We start from the raw sequence: 21,443 nt of genomic DNA, 5'->3' as shown, positions 1-21,443 counted from the left end.
ATTGTAAATCTTGGTCAATGACATGAGACAAAGTATATGTGAACTGCTGTATGAAAAGTGAATTTACTCTGTAAATCTTCACCCAAATCAAAATAAAATTAAAAAAAAGAAAGAAGAGGTAGGCATGGAGTGTGTCCTTTGGACCTGAGATCCCTGCACTGTAACTCCTTGACCCAGGAGAAAGAGAGAGAGTTGTAACATTTGGCTGAGATGGCTAGAGAGGGCCAGAAGCAGTGGCAGAGAAATGGTAGCAGCAGGTCCTGAAGGTAGGAGACCCAGCCAACAAGAGACCCAGCAGGAGACCTGACAGGAGATAGCACGGTGGGCTTCCTGGCTCCCAGAGCAAGAAAGCTGAATGCCTTCACACAAGAGGCTTGTTGGCAGAGTGGGGTGCCTCTGGGTATTTATTGGCAGAGCTATAAGACCTTTGTAACATCTGCCCAAACGGGACAGAGGCCAAGGGCCAGAGGGAGGCATACCTGAGGCACAGCTAAGAGGCTGTCCTGATCGAAGACACTGAATTGTAACCTGTTACTTCCCTAATAAACCCCATAATCCTGAGTATTGTCTGTGAGTTCTAAGTGGCCACTGTGATGAATTACTGAACCTAGCAGAGAAGTAGAGTGCTGTGGGAGGGATAGCTGGTGTCAGAATTGGTAAAAAGTTGGAGGGTGGAGGCTTGTCTGACCTGTGCCTCATAGGAATCAGCTGTAGGCTGTTGATCTTGATCTTCCTTGTGAAGTTAGAGGAGGTCAGATGCCTCCTCAATGCTATTTTTACAGGTAGGCATGATGCAATGTTAAGAACTGTATATAATAATCACATGAAGTAGATATTGTTATTCGCATTTTATATAAAACTAAATAAAGACCCAGGGATAATAAATAAATTGTTCATGATCATAAACCAGTCAATGGCAGCAGAAATTTGAACCCAGAGGTATCCTAACTTTGAAGTCCATGATATTAACTATTATACAAAAAGTAACTTTACAAAGTCACCCTAAGTACGAATAGTAGGGATACCTGAGAAATTTTCTGTCGTTCTTAGCATCAAAACAATTTCATGAAGGACAAAAGATATGCTGGATAGCTCCAAGTAATACTTTTGGGGACCAGTGGTTTCTACCAAGTATCATTCAGGATAAAAATCCTCAGAGAAGACAGCACAGTGTCAGACAAACGTGGATTTAAGTCTTCCATTTATTAGCGTGTGACTTTTGGATTAACCTTGCTGAATCTCAGTATGGAATGAGAAAAAAAGTACCTGACTTGTAGCTTTAGGGATATATCACAAACAATGTATGTAAATACCTAGGGCACTGACAGGAACACAGAAAGTTGTACACAAAAGGTAGCTATGAAAATTGTCTCTTCCCTAACATCTGTAGAAGATTCCAGTGAAAGGAGATGAGGTGTTTTCATGTTCCCACTCTCGATAGGCAGCTTCTTCTTTAGAGGTGATGTGGAATCAACCATAGGTAACGAGAGGAAAGAGGTACAGATGCAAGCTCAGTCTCCCTAAGTTTCATCTTTCCTCTAATCAACACATTCTTTGTTGCCTGACTTTATCACTCAGGGTTGAAAGAGATCCCAGGAAAACATTATTTTTATTCTATTTCCTTTAGCTTGATTGGAGATACTATAAGAGGTAGCACTATGTCCGTCCTAGCTCTATCATTCTAAACTTTCCCTTTGCTACCTCCTTTCTGCTACAAAAATAAACACGCGGGTAGTCTGAAGCAATTATACAATGATGACAGAAAACACTATCAAATCTTTTTTTTTTGCAGTGACTTGGCTATTTGCCTTGAAAAATAAAAATTTGGGAATGGTGATGGCTGTATAACATGATGAACTTATTTAATGTCACTGACCTGTACATGTGAAGATTCCTGCAATGGCAAATGTTTTGTTATCTACATCCTTACCACAATAATCATCATAATAAAAAGAACAACCAAAAAATAGCAGTGTTCTAAAAACCATTTAACACCCAGTATGTGAGCATGTAAAAGTAACCTCCTATGTATGAATTAGTGAGCTCTGGTGGTGTAGTGGATAAGGCACTTGACTGCTAACTGGAAGGTCGGCAGTTCAAACCCACCAGCTGCTCTGCGGAAGGAAGACTGGGTGGTCTACTTCTGTAAACCAAAACGGGGTTGCTATGAGTTGGAAACAACTCACTGGTAGTGAGGTTTTTTTTTTTTTTAAGATTGAATTAAATCCCCCCAAAAAATAAGTCAATGTTTTACTGTCTACTCTCATGCCTTTCACTGGCCTGTAGCCTATTTCATAACAATTTCTTGTACACTTAAATGGGAAACTTAAGCTTTCAATTCAATGGCAGTAAGGGGGGATTCCTATTTCTTTTTCTAAACATCCACCTTTAATTTAAGGACTTCAAAATAAATTTCTATAATAAATAATACATATCAACTACTACTTCATTTAATAAAATTTCATGATTTCTCAAGAACCCCAAATTCTGCTACTTCTGAGCAACGAAAGAAGATAGCTACTTTTCTCCCAAGGGCAAGGCGATTGTAGGGGATAAATTTCACCACTTTCCCCTGTGCCTACCTGTAGCTAATTGATTTATACATTCTGTTTTGCTTGGATCTGATACCACCATTTCACCCCTGCAGCCGCAGGCCTCTGCCTGTCGCCATCATGCATCTCACATACATCCTCCCTGACAGGGCTCATCAATTCTGATTGCTTTTCACCAGGCCTCGCCTCTGACACTTTCCCCTGGGGAGACCTTTACTGGTCTCCATACTTAACCCCTGAACCCAGCCTAATCCATCAGCCATACTGAATGAACAGTGATATAGAATGTTTCTCCTGAAAGACAGGCAGCCAGCCTCTCCACTTAAAACCCAGAGAGAAAGCCATCCACAGGATCTGCTTTCTGTTTGTCTGTGTCGCCAGCTTCTTCACTTACTGATGTTTTTATTGTTGTGGTGCCCAGTGGCCTGAGTCAGGGGAAGTGCTAGTCAAGGAGACATCAATTGAGTGCTTGTTAAATGCAATAGATGCTCTTTTGAAAATATCCCCTGGGACTCTCCTTGGGAGTTCCCAAAACCAGTGGCAGGCACAGTTGTCATTCTGGAATAGGGCTTCCCTGCAATTTTAAAGAGTGGCTTCACAACCTACTGCACAGCTTTTGGACTGCCCAGAAGAAGTTCCAGATTATGATTTCAGAGAATGAAACAGAATGCTTTTTTTTTTTTTTTTTTAAAGAAAAGACAAGCAATAGGTCATAAATATTAAATATATAAATATACTGTTTAGAATCTCCTTACCTCGTAACCAAACTGCAGCTCATCAGAGGTCAGCATGATGATGTCGTCATCAATGGCCAGAACAGCCTCTGTCTCAATTTCATTGTAGGGGAAGAAGCGGTTACTCAGCTTGTTTTCAGCCGTCCTGACAACTTTTAATGGGACCCGGATTTTGGGCCAGAGAGAATCTGGGGGAAGAAAAAGAAGGCATTTCTTACTGTCCTTACTCAAGTGAGGAGATCCAAGTGGTCAAAGTATCACATCACAGAGGAGAAAAGACTTCACTTATACCCTTAAAAAAAAACCAAACTCACTGCCTTCAAGTTGGATCCAACTCCTAGCGACCCCTCCTTGGGTTTCTGAAGCAGTATCACTACAGAAGTAGATTGCCCAATCTTCCTTCCAAGGAGTGGCTGATAGGTTTGAACCACCAGCCTTCTGGTGAGCAGTCAAATGCCTTAGGCAGTAGGCCACCAGACCTCTCTCATCAAATCCAAAGGTACAGATTGGGCTGGGGGAGATTCTTACACATGAATTTTCAAATAGTTTATAGGCTACTATTTTTTTCTCCTCTTTAAATCCTTACAAAACTACTAATTTTTAATAGTGTCTCAACTTGAATGAACAAACTGGCTTCAATTCATAATTAAGAGGCAAAGAAGCAAAATTATTCGATCAAGTTCACAGCACCAAGAAGAGGAATACTGTCAGGATTGTCCCACTCTTAGGACCATGGTTTTAATATCAGAATTCAACCACCTCTGTATAATCCTTTAAGGAGGCACACTTCAGCTCAAAATGTGCCTGCAGCTCTGATAGGAAATGTAAGCCACTGGTCCCTGGGTGGCACAAACAGTTTGTGCTTGGCTGTTAAATGAAAGGCTGGAGGTTCAAACCCGTCTGGCTGTTCAAACCCATCCAGCAGCACCGCAGAAGAAAGGCCTGGCAATTGACTTCTGTAAAGATTACAACCAGGAAAACCCTGTGCAGCCCAGCTCTACTCTGTAACACATGGAGCTGCCATGAGTCAAATCAACTCAAGAGCAATGGGCTTGGGTTCTTTTCTGGTGCTCAAGATGTCTGCCCTGGGTGCCTGCCCCCATGATGCAATCACAAGCAAGCTATCAATGCTGTTTAAATCGGCCCCTCATAAAAGTATGCTTCCCTGAATAAGTGTAGCTTCTTAACGTAGCACTTTATCCCCTCCCCAGCTCCTCCTCCCTGAAGCACTGGGTTTATTTCTCATCATGATCCATTTACAGAGTAAATATCAAATTACTAGGTCCAATTATGTGGGCTTTTCTAGGATATTAAAGAAACACCAACCCATGACTTGCCTTCCATTTTTCCCATCCTCCTTTCAAATGACTGAAGCGATGCAACCGCAGGTTCTTGATTTTAAATGCTGCAGTTAGCGTGGCATGAAATTAATACTACTCAGTACAGCAACCATCTCCATCAGCCTCAGCGTCTTTAAAGAGGGTAGTCTGCTCTTCACACAACACATGCTGAACGATACTGCTGTATGCAGATGCATATATATACACAACATTGTGGGAAGATCCCACATTGGAGGGTCTTAAAGCCCCCAAATCCCTGTGACTACACCAAAGTCATCACACTCAAGGGTAATGACAGAGGGAAAGTCAGAAGGAAAAGAGGCTGCTTTAACTGAGTGTAGATAAAATATCTTACTTCTGCATATTTTACAATATGTTCATGCAACACATTGCTCCCAGTCTTGGAAGGGGCCTGTGCAAGTGAGAGGCCCTGTAGTTCAGCAAGACACAGAGCCTAAAAAAATGGTCAACTCCCCCCAAAAAGCATGTTTTGGAAAAGGCTGAACTAAAGACCAAAGAAATGAGCCTAAGGGCCACTGCCTTTTAATCAGTAACAATAATTATCTATAGTTTCAGTCCTGCTCCAGAACTATACAATCAACAAATAAATGGGCACATGATTGGCAGTCTGGACTTGTTGTTGTTGTTGTTGTTATTTGCCGTCGAGTCGGCCCCGACTCATAGCGACCCCTCCTTGGGTTTCCAAGGCAGTTATCACTACGGAAGTAGGATTGCCCAACCTTTCTTCCGAGGAGTGGCTGATGGGTTTGAACCGCCAGCCTTCTGGTTAGCAGTCAAGTGCCTTAGGCACTATGCTACCAGAGCTCCTGTCTGTCAAGTCTGGACTTGAGTTCTTCATTATCTATGGGATCTCAAGCAAGTTCTTCCTGGCTAAGAGTAAGAGGAGAGAAGGGAAGCTCTATTAAGCAACGTACACATGAAAGGCACTTTACAGATACAGTGTCATCCAAACCCACTGACAATCCTATGTGGCAGAAACTGACAACATAGTATTAACAAGGCTTGGACAAGTTAAGTAACTTTCCCAATGGCCCACAGAAAATAAATTAAAAGGCTAGGATTTAAGCTTAAGTCTGTTTAGCATCAAAAACCAAATAAGACCTTACTATATATGGTAGTTTGAAAATTCCATGTTTCTGTATCAGAAACAGAACTGTGAAGATTCAGTAACTTTCTCTAGTAGTCACTCTCATTCTTGCTTGTTTACCCAACCCTCTCCCAGATAAATCAAACCCGCAAAGCCTTCTCAACATGAATTACAGTATTGAGATGAAGCAGGTAAAAGCTCTGCCCATGAGACAAACAGCTCTCAAACCTTCAGGTCTCAGGCTCCTTTTATCCTCTTAAAAATTACTGAGAATTACAAAGATGTTTTGTTTAGGTGGGTTATATCTACATCAATATTTACTGTATTAGAAATTAAAACTGAAAAAATTTTAAAACACAAGCATACACAAGCACACATTCCTTTAGCCATCAGAGTGATGACATCATCCTGTCAGGGACCATCTGCAAACTTCACTGTACACCTGTGAAAGAATAAAAGGGAGGAAAGCAAAGAACACTTAGCAATATCATGGAAATAACTTCTGACCTTTTGAAACCCCTGAAAGGGTATCAGGATGCCTGGACCACACTGTGAGAACGTCTGTCCCAGATTGTGTGTTCAGATCTCAGTACTACAATATGAGCAGTACCAGCAAACTGGAACATAGTTTGGAAGGAATACTCAGGATGGTTCATGTACTTGAATCCAAGATTTGCAAGATGCTTAAAGAAACTAAGTGTGCCAGGAATCAAATTATTGCCTCTTAGCTTCAAATCCACCCTTCATTGCCCTGTGTTTGCGATACCAGAGCTGGATCCAGTAACCACTTCTCCTTTGCCAGCTGGCATGATGTTATTAAGGTTTGTCCAGAGGAAGGGACTTTTCTTTCAGGTTCTGGTATACCCTGTTTAATGCTTGCTCCTTCAGTACTTGGCCAGAGTGTGGGTAGCCAGGGCACTTGCTCTAGCAGTTCCAGTGGCACACTTGGGACAGCTTCCTTGCAAGTTCTCTCCATGGGCAGCTTCCCAGTGAGATGCATGGAAGCTCTAGCCAGTTCTCTACCAAGTTCAATATCACCCTTGCGAAGCTTCCTGTTGAGTTTTGTGGGTATCCCAGAGGGAAGATAGTTTCCTGCTTGCCAGCCTTGAACTATGGCATCTCAGCAAACTTTACCATCCAGTGAGCAACACTGACACGATCTCCAACAACGTCTGAATCTCAAGCCCTATGGGGGAGAAAGCACTCTGCCAAATTTGTTTCTTGTAATTGTTAGAGCTTTAACAGCCAATCTCCTGTTACTAGTTAATAACTCTTTATATTAAACTTTTCCTGTTCAAATTACCATGTGGTTTCTGTCTCCTAACTGGACCCTGACTAATACACTAGGGATATCAGGAGAGTCATCAGATAAAAAAGGTATTGTTCTCTACAACCTTTAGAATTAGAACCATGACTAATGGCTGAGTAGAAGTCACAGGGAAATTGATTTAGACTCAAAACAGTAAGAACTTTCCGATGGTCTAAACTGTCTTAAGATGGAATGAAATACCTTCAGCAATACTACGTGTGCTTTTATTTGAAATTTATTACCTTAGGTCAGATTTCTACTTGATATCCATCCAGACACTGAACAAGATGCCTATAGGGTCCTGGGATTCCATGAGGCAGTCTTTGGAAACAGCTCCAAATCCCAAGTCAACCACTTACTAGCCACGTGACCTGGAACAAGTCAATCACTGAACATGTTTCCCCATCTACAAAGATGGAGTTGTAACACCGCATCACATGGTTGACTGGAGAATGAATGTGAATATACCTAGCAGCCCAGTGCCTTGCACATGGTAGACATTCAATAAATGTTAGCTTTGCTTTCCTTGAAAGTTTGTCTCTATTTATAGAATCAAAGGATTATTTGAACCTTATGTCAAACCAAAAAATCATACCCTCGCTGTCAAGTCAATTCCAACTCATAGTGATCCTATAGGGCAGAATAGAACTGCCTCATAGAGTTTCCAAGGCTGTAATCTTTACGGAAGCACACTTCTCATGGAGTGGCTGGTGGGTTTGAACTGCCAACCTTTCAGTTACCAGCCAAGCACTTCAACCACTATACCACCTTGACCCACATGGGTTTCCATTTAAAAGGACTGGAGCAGCAGAGGGCAAAGGGAGCATATGGCAGGAAAGAAGAATTCATGTAAGAAAGAAAAGACTTTTTTCTTTCTTATTAGTATTTTCAAAAGAATATTTTTCTGTCTCTGACAGAGACCTAGTTTTTCTACATAATCCCAATCCCAAATCCGAGCACTGACAAAGCATGATGGGTTTCCTACTACTAAATGGTAATCCTCTACACGGAGACAGTGTGGCCTAGTGCAGAGGGCACGGGCTCTGCATCCACCAAGAGATCTGGCTTTATTTCTAACTCTGCCCTTCTCAGCTTGGTGGTTTCCACAAATTACTAGCCTAATCTGCCTTTTTCTCATATGAAAAATGGGGGACGGTAACAACTTTCCTTGCAGGGATGTTATAAGGATTAGTGATATATGTGTAAAGCACTTAGCACAGTCCCTATTTGTAGAATATTTAAGAGGTATGCAATAAATGGTTACAGGAATATAATAGCATCATTCTCATCTTCACAGATGGATGCTTGTCAAGTCTGAGGAATTCCACTTCTCTTCTGACAGCCTGAAGAGGTCTGCACAGAAGGCCGACCCACTGGGATGCAGAAGGAAACAGTGTCTACCTAGAAATCTCCAGGCCCTGAGTCTAGTGCCTGGATAAAATGGGGTCTTTTATTTCCTCACTCCTTTAAATTCCAAATGGAATAACAAGCCCTTTTATCCTGGGTCTCACCCTGCAAATCTATAGCAGGCAGAACAGAAATGTTGCCTTCCATTCAAAGAAAGTAACCTGAAAAATATGGTGCCTAAGGCATTTGACTGCAAACCAAAAGGCTGGCAGTTCAAACCCACCAGCCACTCCTTGGAAGGAAGGTTGGCAATCTACTTCGGTAGAGATACTGCCTCGGAAACCCAAGGAGCAGTCGCTATGAGTCGGATCTGACTTGAAGGCAGTGAGTTTGGTTTTGGTTTTGGTTTTCTGAATTTATGAAAAATAAACAGCTAAGCCAGGTGACCTGATAACATCACAGCAGGAGCTTTAGTCCAGCTCAAAGGAGAAAAAGAACACCTTGTGTGAAGTATTTTTTTTAAAAAAATAAAGTGTATTAATTAACTGTTTTCTCCACATTGGATGCCAAGAGACATGTAAGCAAATAGAATTTTTCTCCAACTCCAGAACGTGCAAGTTGACTGATGGTGACCCCAAGCCCATCTTACCAATCACTGTCACAAATTCAACCACAGATCCACAAAATAAATACCAGCTTATCTCTGCACAAACCCTGGTCCACTGCAGAAGTACCCAAATTGCTTAGGACACAGCTGGTTCCCATGATTCCCCACAGGCCTGAACCCCAGGCTCAGAAAGGAGGCAGCTTCTACCTTTCCTCTGCCTCTTCTGGGTTGACCATGTTAACACACTCAGCTCACAGTCAACTAGTTGTTGTTGTTAGGTGCCATCGAGTCGTTTCCGACTCATAGCGACCCCATGCACAGCAGAACGAAACACTGCCCAATCCCGCGCCAGCTCCATGATCCCTGCTATACTTGAGCCCATCACAGCCACCGTGTCAATCCTTCTTGTTGAAGGCCTGCCCCTCTTTCGTCAACCCTCCACCTTACCAAGCATGACGTCCTTCTCCAGGGAATGGTCCCTTCTGACAACATGACCAAAGTAGGTGAGATGAAGTCTGGCCATTCTCGCTTCCAAGGAGCATTTTGGGTGCACTTCCTCCAGGACAGATCTATTCATTCTTTTAGCAGTTCATGGTACTTTCAGCATTCTTCGCCAGCACCACTACTCAAAAGCATCAACTCTTCTTCGGTCTTCCTTATTCATTGTCCAGCTCTCACATGCATACAAGGTGACTGGAAATATCATGGTTTGTATCAGGCGCACCTTAGTCCTCTAGGAGACATCCTTGCACCTCAGCTCTTGAAACAGTTCCTTCACAATTGACCTTCCCAGTGCTACATGTCATCTAATGTCCTGACTGCTGCTTCCATTGGCATCCATTGTAGAACCAAGCAATGTGAATTCTTTGACAACCTCAATCTTTTCTCCATTTATTGTGATGCTGCTCATTGGTCCAGTTGTGAGGATTTTTGTTTTCTTTATACTGAGACGTAATCCATACTGCAGACTGTATTCTTCAACCTTCATCAGTAAGTGCCTCAAGTCATCTTCACTTTCAGCAAGCAAAGTTGTACTGTCTGCATATCTCAGGTTGTTAATGATTCTTCCTCATATACTGATGCCGCATTTTTCTTCATATAGTCCAGCTTCTCGGATTATTTGCTCAGCATATAGATTGAATAAGTGTGAGGAAAGGATACAACTCTGACGTACTCCCTTCTTGATTTGAAACCATGTAGTGTTTCCTTGTTCCATTTGAACTACAGCCTCCTGGTCAAGGTACAGATTCCTCATGAGTACAATCAAGTGCTCGGGAATTCCCATTCTTCTCAATGTTATCCATAATTTGTCATGATCCACACAATCAAATGCTTTTGCATAGTCAATAAAACACAAGTAAACCATCTTTCTGGTATTCTTTGCCTTGAGCCAAGATCCATCTGACAACAGCTATGATATCCCTTGTTCCACATCCTCTTCTGAACCCAGCTTGCATCTCTGGAAGTTCTCTGTCAATATACTGCTGCAACCGTTTTTAAATTATCTTCAGTAAGATCTTACTTGTGTGCGATATTAAAGTTATTGTTCTATAATATCCACATTCTGTGGGATCACCTTTCCTTGGAATGGGTACAAATATGGATCTCTTCCAGTCAGTTGGCCAGGTAGCTGTCTTCTAAATCTCTTGGCATAACTAAGTGAGTGCCTCCAATGGGGCATCTGTTTGTTGAAATATCTCAATGGGTATTCCGTAATTCCCAGAGCCTTGTTCTTCGCCAATTCTCTCACTGCAGCTTCGACTTCCTCTTTCAGTACCATTGGTTCTAGATCATATGCCACTTCCTTCCTGAAATGGATGAAGATCAACCAGTTCTTTTTGGTTCAGTGACTCTGTGTATTCCTGCCATCTTCTCTTGATGTTTCCTGCATCATTCAATATTTTGCCCATAGAATCTCTCAATATTGCAACTCGAAGCTTAAATTTTTTCTTCAATTCTTTCTGCTTGAGAAATGCCGAGCGTGTTCTTCCCTTTTGGTTCTCAAACTCCAGGTCTTTGCACATTTGATTATAGTAATTGGTTTTGTCTGCTCTAGTTGCTCTTTGAAATCTTCTGTTCAGCTCTTTTATCTTGTCATTTCTTCCATTTGCTTTAGCTACTCTCTGCTCAAGGGCAAGTTTCAGAGTCTCTTCTGTCATCCATTTTGGTGTTCTCTTCCATCAACTGCTCATATGCAAGTTCAACTTGAAGTTAAAGACAATTTAAAACAACTCCAGGAGAGCCAAAATATGATCTTAAATATATCCCTCTTGAATTTAGAGATCATCTAAAGAATAGATTTGATGCACCGAACACCAACGACTGAAAACCAGAATTGTGGGAGGATATCAAGAACATTATCCATGAAGAAAGCAAGGGATCACTAAAAAGACGAGAAAAGAAGAGAAGACAGTCAACTAAGGGTTATGAAAATCACAATCTGAAGCTAGGGGCTCCTGAGGTCAACCGAAATCAGTTAAAACAGAAAGCTGGTTGAAAGCTATCTGAAATGTACAATGTAACAGCTTCCCTCACACTGAGGCCAGGATCCAAGCCAAATAACCTCTATATCCATCAAGTTTGGGAACTGTCCAGTTAGGGAGGGGGAAAAGCAGAGACCCGCTTTTTCTTCTGACAGAACTCAAAACCAACGTGATGAAAGCTCACTGGAAATTTCTATTGCTTAGTCTAAGTATTTACTTAAACTTCAAACCCAGCAATTAAGACTTAACATGCAACCAAAAGAAAAAAGTATTTGGTTAGGTTGGAGAACGAAAAAAATCAAAGGGGGGTGGAGAGGGGTATTGCTGCCTCCACTAATATTCCAAGCAGCAGACATGCTAACCACAATATTTATTTTAGTAAATGCAGAGAAAGTGAAAAACATCATTTTCGCCTCTACTATTTCAAAGTGTTGGACTTGCTTCGTTTTAATATATGTTACTGATGTTGTACATGAAAAATCAGATGCATCTGCTGGCACGAGGACTAGAGCTGACAGCCCCATTTACCAACTGAACAAACACCCACAGAAGATTAAACATGGTTCATGTTCTCCCCAAACAACCACATCACCAGAGTCAGAGCCCTGGCTTGAAAACCACAGACAAAAAAGCTGGTCCAGTCTCTAAACGTGTCAGAGTTAGAGCATCATCAGCTGAAGGTTCGCTTTCCTCCCCAGAGCCAACATATTCAAAAATAAACTAAACTCCTGGTCATAAAATTAACCACTACCTTTGAGTAAGGTCTCCTGAAAATTAAAATTCAACACCCGGGAAGGCCCAGATTTGTGCTACGGCTTTCCGTTACACCAATGTAAGGGCACAGATCGGAAGGAACAAAGATTGCTCCTTTCTCACAGTTTGTAATGATGTGTCCCCGAAAGAAGTAACTCAAATTCACAATAAATAATTCACCTTTAGCCCAAAGTGGCTAAACAACGTTCACAAAGGGAAGCCGCTTTTGCATTTAGCGGTGGGACTGGAGACACTGCCTGTTGGCGCAGGATGGCAGAAGGGGGCTCAGAGGCTTTCTCTGAAAGCCGGTGGCCTCAGTGTGCAGGGGCAAATGCTGGGGTGGGAATGCAGCCTGACGCAACAGGGCCGCTCCAGAAACCTTGCAAGGCACTCCCTTCCTTCACGGCCCACTGTTTACAAATGAATGGGCTAATTAGCAAAGTAGTACTAAACAATTCACTTCCCTCTGGGGAAAGGTGACCCATATTGATGAGTCCAAGTCAACGGTCTCAGACCCTCTCTGAGTTCCCCCCCATACACAGCACATTTTGGCTGTCTCTACCCCTTTCTGTCGCTTTCTTCCTCCCTTTTCTTAGATGGCGCCAATGCCTTCCCCTTTTCTTCTCCTTTATTCAGAATTGAACAAACAAAATAAAACAGAAATCCAGAAAACTGGCAATTTTACAGTGTTGAGAGAAAGAAAAAACTTGGCATAAAAAGAGAATTTGCAAAAAAGCAGTTGTGCTTCAGGGAATAATATAGGCTCTTCATTTAAAGTAGCTTTTTGTTTACTTACACTGTGGCTCCCTAATTTGAAAAAGAAAGTATATGATTCTCTCAGAAAACAAAAATTTCTTAGTATCTCAGTCAGAACTAAAGAATCTCCCTGAGGCAAATTCTGATTTGCTTGTTGTTGTTGTTGTTATGTGCCATCCAGTCGGCCCAGTATCACTACAACCATAGCCAAAAATAAGGTCTTCTTCTAGCCTAGACTAGAGGTCTAGACTGGTAGTTGCAGTTGCCCTGGTTCAGTACCACCAATTAAAAGGGAAGAGCCATAAAAAGCACAGATACTACCGTCAGGCAATAAACCAGACCTTATCAGTGACAGTGGTACACATTACAAACTTCAAACCCATTCCTTGCTCTAATCCATCAGAAACTTCCTGGCTTTAATAGGCTATAAATGGCAGAAGCTTTGAAGTCCCCAGGATTAGGATCAGTAATAGACAGGCCGAATGAGAAGCTAAATGCAGGTGGAATATACTCTGTGCACCCTGAATTAAAAACAAATCCAATTAATCAAACAGTCCTCAACCCTCACTGCCACTCAGCAGATGACAGGGTGGCCAAGGCTCGGCAACATGATTAAGGCTGGTCCAATGGGAGAGCCTGGTGAGGAACCAACTGGGAGCCTGGAGAGGGCATGCTTTGCTGACTTTCCCAGTCAGAGGTGAGGCCACCCCTTTTTCTGAAGGAGAGCACAGTATCAGAGCAGAGATAAGGAAGGAGAAAACTAATGCTTTTTAAACTGAGTTTTCATGTAAACAAATCAGCTGAGATGGCTGAGGGAAGCAGAGATCTGTTTTCCCAAAGCTGGTGGCCTTTGATCCTGTGATTCCTAAGCCCCCAGACACTTGTGGTTACAAAGCACGCCATGGGCTTAGAGTAAAACGGGCCACCCTAGAACAGGAATGAAATACTTGAGAAAACTGAGGTCATGCCGCCTCAAACGGCATTGTCCTCAGAAGCAGGAAAATTCATTTAAAACAAAGGATGCAAATGATTTGGCCACCCAAAATCAATCCAGCTGAGAGCTGCACTAAAGCCCAAGTCAGGCCTCTCCTCATAGTCCTTACCTTCCGGAGGGTTTTTATTCTGATTATTCCAGACAACTAGCAGCTTGGAGAGACTGGGCACCTTGGACACTTCAGTGATGACCCGGAAGAGGCTCTCCACTCGATCATAGGTGAGGACAATTGCAGTAAAACCTTGAGACTGTGGTGGGATCAGCGGAAGGAAGAGCGGGTTACTCACACTGCTCCATTTCTGCAAGAAAGTGAGTTAATTTGGATGAGAGAAGATCTAGGAACAAGAGGGTAGAGCCCTTCCCCAACATCACTGATAAACCCAAACAGGAAAGAGGAGGTGGCTTTTACCACGCCCAATCCAAGAGTTAAACGGCTGTGTAAAGCTTCCTCTCTTCAAAGTTTGTATGAATCCCCATTAATAGAGTTTGGCTCTGACACCACTGAAAAGAGAGCATGGACAGTACGTTAATTTTAAATTTTTTAATGTTTAAACATGGCAGATTAAACACATGCACTTATTCCATTGTCTCCTGAGACCCACTACAATGACAGTTAATAAAATATCAAAGAATGTAAATGTACAACAACAAAGACATGGGAGAAGAGGCAACAGGGTGAACAATGGTAACACATTTCTAACAGGCTGAAAGGGGCTAGAGAAGTGATAACAGATCAGAAGAGAGCTGAAAGCTAAGTAGCTACAAAGATGGGAGCCAAAAAGTTCAAACTGTTGAACCCTACAAAAGCTCAGGAATTAAACTCACCAGGTACTTTGTGAGGTAAGACGAGGGAAGGGATTGAAAACAGGAGGCCTGGTTGAAATATGTAGAAGGAACAGTGAGAGATCCAGACCGATAAGCCTATCCTTCCCTCCATTGCCACCTCCCCCTTCTGCCCAACAAGCCAGGCATCAACTCTTCTTCCCTCACCCTGGCAGAGGGAGGTTTACTCTGAAGAAATGAAAGCTCCAGACACAAAAACACTGGCAAAGTTGAGAGGAAAACATAGATTAAAATCTATTCTCTGAAGATGAACCCTGCAGCCTTCTTGCCCTTTAAGTTCCCAAGTCGTTGACAGCCATGTGGAGCTTCCTGCCCGTCATTGGAAAGTGAAGCCCTCAGGACATGGAGCTTTGCCCTAACACAAAGAACTCCCGATCAGCTTTTCAGGGCCTCCCACTTAACAGATCTCAGAATCATGGACATTTCAAGAGCATCTTTAGCCATGGACAGAAACAAAAATGAACAAACAAAACAGGAACTCAGAGGAAACAGACATAATAGAAGAATCAGAAGGAAGTGAAAACAACATCAAAACAAAATTACATTCTCAGAACGGTAAGATTTTTCATCTGTGAAATGTGATGTGACGTGACATGCTGTGCTGTGGAGTCAGACCCAACTCATAGCGACCCCTCCTTGGGTTTTCAAGGCGGTATCACTACCGAAGTAGATTGCTCAACCTTCCTTCCAAGGAGTGGCTGGTGGGTTTGAACTGCCAGCCTTCTGGTTAGCAGTCATGTACCTTAGGCACTACACTACCAGAGCTCATGTGAAATAAGAGCTTTTTTTTTTTTTTTTTAATACTATTATTATTTAAAACAGTCTATCAAAGAGTAGAAAGATCTCCTGGACATTAAAAACATGATACCTTTAAGTTTTTTAAAAGGGGTACGTTTGGAAGACAAAGATGATAAAATATTTCTGGTCTGAGGAACAAAAAGACAAAGATGAAAAACAGAACAGAAAAGATGAGAAAATCCAGGTGGTTCAACATTCACCTGATTGGAGCTTCCTGGCAGGGGTGAGGGGTGGGTAGGGTGGAGCACATCTAAGATGCAACTAATGGTCTCCTCTCCTCTGGAGCAAAGAAGAGTGAAAAAAATCAAAGTCATCTGGAAACCATTAGAACTAGATGGTACCCAACTACCAATGCCAACTGCTTGGAAAGGGATCAAAATTGGACAACACGGATAGAGTGGGAGGAAAAATGTGGAACAAAATTCAAAAACACGAAAATGACCAGAAAGAATTACTGGCCAAATAGAGACTGGTAGAACCTCTGAGATTACGGCCCAGGGTTACCCTTTGGGACTAGAAATGGATTCACTTCTGTGGGTTAGCTCTCAGCCCAACAGCAGAAAGACCTACATGCAGAACACCCCTTAGACCAACTAGCCATGAGACATGAAAGGGGCAGCATTCACTAAGAAGGACAGCTGGGCAGACAGGAAGGCACAGACAAGAAGGGCACGGGGTGGTAGGGGAGGCAGATAGTCACAGGGAGAAGAGAGGAAGAGGGTTTTATGGTTGGGGATGGTAACTGGGGCCATGAAATCAAATGTGCATGAACTGAACTGTTGAATGTCAAACATATCTGCTTTGTAAATTTGTACCCAAAGCGCGCACACACACACACACACAGAAGGTGTAAATTGTAACACACTGGTGCATGTGCACAAGGGCTGGGAAACATACTGCCAGCAAAGATGCTTCCTGCTGGCAAGCACTGTGGTTATTAGAGGAGGAAATAAAAACGTTAGCTTTTTTTTTTTTTTTAAAAAAAAAACAACCCACAGAACAGTGGAAGAAAGGAAACTATCAAAGAAATAAAAGAAGTTCTCAGAATATACAAGGGCCATGCATCTGCAGGTTGAAAGGGCCCAATCAGGAGCCAGCATTGTGAATTAAAACAAAACAACAACAACAAAAACCAGACAAAATGGAAAACAAAACAAACAAAAACCAAAACAATGAAACAAAAAACACTGCCGTACTAAAGCACATTATTTCTCAACACTGAGAATAAAAAGGAAATTCTCACAGTGTTGATATATGTAGGTGAGTTAATTGTACAATTCTTGCAACATTTCTGTAGTTTGAATTTTTTTTTAAAAATAAAGCTTAAAAATAATGAAGCAGTTCCTTAAAAAGTTAAACATAATTTATAGAACCCAGCAATCCACAGCTAGATAAATACCCCAAGGAATTGCAAACAAGGACTCAAAGAGATACTCTTGCATCAATTTTCCTAACAGTCCTATTCTCAACAGACAAAAGGTGGAAATAATCCAAGTACCCATCAACAAGAACGGATAATCAAAATGTGGTCTCTCCATACAGTAAAACAGTATTCAGCCATAAAAAGTAACATGCTAACACATGGATGAACCTGGAAAAATTACTCTAAGTGAGATACAAAAGTCCACATACTATATAACTCCATTTAAATGAAATATTTAGAATAGGTAAATTCATAGAGGCAGAAAACAGATTAGAGGATATCAGAGGCTAAGGGGAGGGGGAAATGGGGAGTTAGAGTGCAGTATGTGTGTGAGTGTCTATCTGGGGCATGAAATTTTGGGGAGTAGATAGTGGCAATGGTAACACAGCACTGTGACTGTAATTAATGCCACCAGATTGTATACTTAGGTCAAAATGATAAATTTTATGTTATATATATCTTAAAAACAATAAAAAAGAACAAAATATTGAAAAAAATGCAGCATCTTTCCTACCATTAAAATATCAAATAATTTTAATAACGTAAGCAAAAATATTTTTGTACGGTAATAAATAGGAAAAATTTTTAAAGAGGAAATTTAGAAGGCAATAGATATGTAAATCTGTTATAAACAGAAGCATAGCTTTGGAAATTCTGAGGAAAAAAAGAACTCCAAGCAGAATTTTATAGTCTGCCAAATTATTAATCAAGTGTGAGCATAAAGGAATGGCATTTTCAGACAAGCAAAGTCTCCAGAAGTTCATATTCATGTATCCTTTTTCCAGGAGTCTCCTGAAGGATGTGTGCGATCAAAACGAGGGTACTGACGAAGAAGGCTGAGTTTGGGATGAGGAAAAACAGTATCAACATAGGAGAGCAAAAGACAGTGGGGAAGAGAAAGGCCCAAGACAACAGCGACAGGAGGACTAGCGCGTCAGCCTAAATTGAAGCAGGAGGATGGAGGGTTCCAGAAGGAACACTTCAAAAATAAATAAACAAATGCGTCGAAAAATTAGCTGCTGTGCTTGACAATACAGCAAGAAATCTTACGGTTTTGTTTGAGAGTTTGGGGAAGGGTGATACGAATACAGAAGACAAAGCAAACCAAAAAAATGAGATAATAACTTACAGTAAAACAAAAAGTTGTTCAAGAAAAGAGACATAATTGCAATATATTACTTGCACTATGAGCAATGTTTACATAGAGATAATAAGGTATAAAACAAATACTGATCTAAGCAACACTGGGAGATATTTACAGTGGGAGGAAGGGGAGCAGAAGCGGGGCTGGAGGTTGGGGAGTACAAGTTCTAAACCCTTATCTTCCATACTAGGGGGTCAACAGATCATGTTTCAAATACAAAAATCAAGAAATAGCAGTATCAGCATATTATTAACAAATACACCAATCACAAAAGGACAAATAGTGTCCTTTTGTGATTGGTGTATTTGTTAATAATACACCAATATTTTTATATAATGACCACCATTATATAAAAAGACAAGAAAAGGCAAATGTATACAGACTAAAGTTTATTAGTGGTTACCAGGGGTGGGAGGGAGGGAGGGGAAAAGGGGGATTGATGGTGATGGAAAACTTCAATTGATTAAGGGTAGGGCTGCATAGCCGATTACTGTAATTGCTTTCAGTAAGTTGTACACCTATATAATGCTCAATGTGCAAAATTTGCGTGATCGATAAATTTATAACAATATCCCAGTTAATTGGCCTAATAATGCATTTAGTGCTTCTGGTCTATCTCCTAGTTTGCTGCCTAGTGCTTGGGGTGTTCAAAGCTTGCAAACCACCATCTAAGGCACAACAACTGGTCTCTACTCACCTGGAGCAGGAGAGCAAGGTGAGTCAGAATCAGCTGGAGGATACGGAACGTGCGACTAACTGCCTCCATGAAAACCTGCCTTCTTGGCCTTGAGACCAGAACTTATGCCTGGCTACCATTACTGAACTTTTTGATCAAAGATTCAATCGAAGAATCCTGCTCAAAAAGAGGGAAAATGCAGAACAGAATTTCAAACTCTCATGGATTGTAGTCTTTCTAGAGCCATGGAGACTAGATAAACTTCTGAAATTACTGCCCTGAGATCATTTTTAAACTTTAAAACAAAAAATGAACGGTTTAGCGTAACTAGTAAAAAAAAGGTCTGCCTTGAGCTTTGTGGTCTTTTAAGAACTTATCTATACAAGATCAAAGTGACAACAGCAACTTGAATAATTAGATGGGAACCTTTAGGGACAATGAGTTTATGTTCACAAGGAAGGAACAATTCAGAAAAGGAAGGTGAGAATGTTTGCACAGCTTGAAGAACATAATCAATGTCACTAAATTATACATGTAGAAACTGTTGAATTGGTGTTTCACTATATACATTCTCAACAACAAGAAAATAAATTATTTAAAATAAATGAAATAGAGGTGTAAATATACAAATAGTGAAAATGGTTTCCCCTAGGGAGCAGAACTCAGAGTGAGTAGAAAAGAGAAGGGACTATGGTATTTTGTAACATTTAAAACTAATTATATATATTACTTTGACAAAAAGGAGAATCCATTTTTGAGAAGGTGATGGAATATGAAATATCCTGTGTTTCTGTCCACCTTACACTTCCCTACAGTCTTCCATGTCCTGGGACTCCCAAGGTTCCACATGAAGCTCATCCAGATCACTGATGGACACCCATCACCACGTATATGTCAACAGCTGTTTGCCAGATGTAACAGTGTGGGATAGGAAATGCACACAAACACATGGAATACATATGGGATTGGAACTCAAGGAGACTGAATGGGATTCCTGGAGTTCTAATGTAATCAGGATATTAAAGCTAAAATGTCCACAACATGCCATGATTTGATTTTACAAACAAGAGACATAATAGGAAAGGTTATCCTCTCAGTGCTGACCTCTTTTCCATGACATCACCCTTTGACATTAAGCTGTAGTCTTAGGAAGGTGCCTGGATTTGAGTATTTGTACACCACCATTTTTGGAAAATAATTCAAAAATGGCTGCAGCAGTACATCAACAGGGAACTGCCAGAAATTCAAGCCAGATTCAGAAGAGGATGTGGAACAAGGGATAGCACTGCTGATGTCAGATGGATCTCAGCTGAAAGTAAACAATACCCAGAAAGATGCTCACCTGTGTTTTATTGACTATGTGAATCATAACAAATTCTGGCTAACACTGCAAAGAATGGGAATTCCAGAACACTTAATTGTGCTAAAGTGGAACCTATACATAGACTAAAAGGCAGTCGTTCAAAAGGAACAAAGGGATACTGCATGGTTTAGAATCAGGAAGGGTGTGCATCAGGGTTTAATCCTTTAACCAAATTTATTCAATCTGTATGCTGAGATAATTCGAGAAGCTGAATTATAAGAAGAAGAACGTGTTATCAGGATTGGAGGAAGACTCATAAACAGTTTGCCTTATGCTGATGACACAACCTTGATTACTGATCTTACTGATGAAGATCAAAGACTATAGCCTTCAATATGGAGTACACCTTAACATAAACAAAACAAAAATCCTCACAAACGGACCAATAAGCAACATCATGATAAATGGAGAAAAGACTGAAGTTGTCAAGGATTTTGTTTTACTTGGATCTTATTTGCAAATCGTATTTTTCACTTTTCCCTGACTTTTATGGAGATAAGTTAATAATTAGCTCTGTGCTAAAAATCACAATCCCCAAGGTTCACGTTCTACCTGTCACCACTATCTCCCACCCCCTTACCTTCTCTACCCAATGCAATACTCTCCAACACCCATTTGAAAAATACCACTTTAAACAGAAAGGAAAAAACAAAACAAAACACTTCTTTTTCAAAGAAGTGTGTAAATCAATCTCATGTGTGATAATACAAGAGTCAAGATTTACTGTGCATTTACTAAGTGTAAGGCACTGTGCTAAGTGCTTCACAAATTCTGAGCCTCACAACAGTCTCCAAGACAGATATGGTTACTATTCCCATTTTACAGATATGACACTGTAGAATTAGAAATAGTGACTAATGTTGAACGTTGTATACCTTAGAAGTGATGGAAGTAGGATATAACCCAGGTTACCTGGCTCCTGAGCACCAGATGTTAGATAGTGGTTCATGGCTCATCCTTGTGGCCTCTGCAAACACTCACACCCAGTCCAGAGACCCAGTCCATTTTACAGACTTTGAAAAGTGGAACTGTGTATATGCACACCCATGTTCATCGCAGCACTATTTACAATAGCCAAAGATGGAAATAACCTAGGTGTCCATCAACTGAGGAAAGGATAACCAAACTATGGTACATACACACAATGGAATACTATGCAACGCTAAAGAATAATGTAGAATCTGCAAAACACCACATTAACATGGATGAACTT

The 21,443-nt window shown here is 41.1% G+C and overlaps 1 protein-coding gene across 1 annotated transcript in view; it reads right to left on the bottom strand.

Annotated features, from left to right (window-relative positions):
- The window catches only part of EXT2 (exostosin glycosyltransferase 2), a 188,690-nt gene that overhangs the window by 52,944 nt on the left and 114,303 nt on the right, over positions 1-21,443 (bottom strand). The window contains exons 8-9 of the mRNA XM_007946519.2: positions 14,093-14,282; positions 3,308-3,474 (exon numbers count right to left, since the gene is read on the bottom strand). Coding sequence (XP_007944710.1) covers positions 3,308-3,474; positions 14,093-14,282 — 357 coding nt within the window. The remainder of the gene's footprint in view (positions 1-3,307; positions 3,475-14,092; positions 14,283-21,443) is intronic.

Source organism: Orycteropus afer, unplaced genomic scaffold, assembly GCF_000298275.1.
Source record: "Orycteropus afer afer isolate SDZICR_OR568_19922 unplaced genomic scaffold, OryAfe1.0 scaffold00165, whole genome shotgun sequence".
Taxonomy (NCBI): Eukaryota; Metazoa; Chordata; class Mammalia; order Tubulidentata; family Orycteropodidae; genus Orycteropus; species Orycteropus afer.
This window is presented reverse-complemented; position numbering and strand designations above follow the sequence as displayed.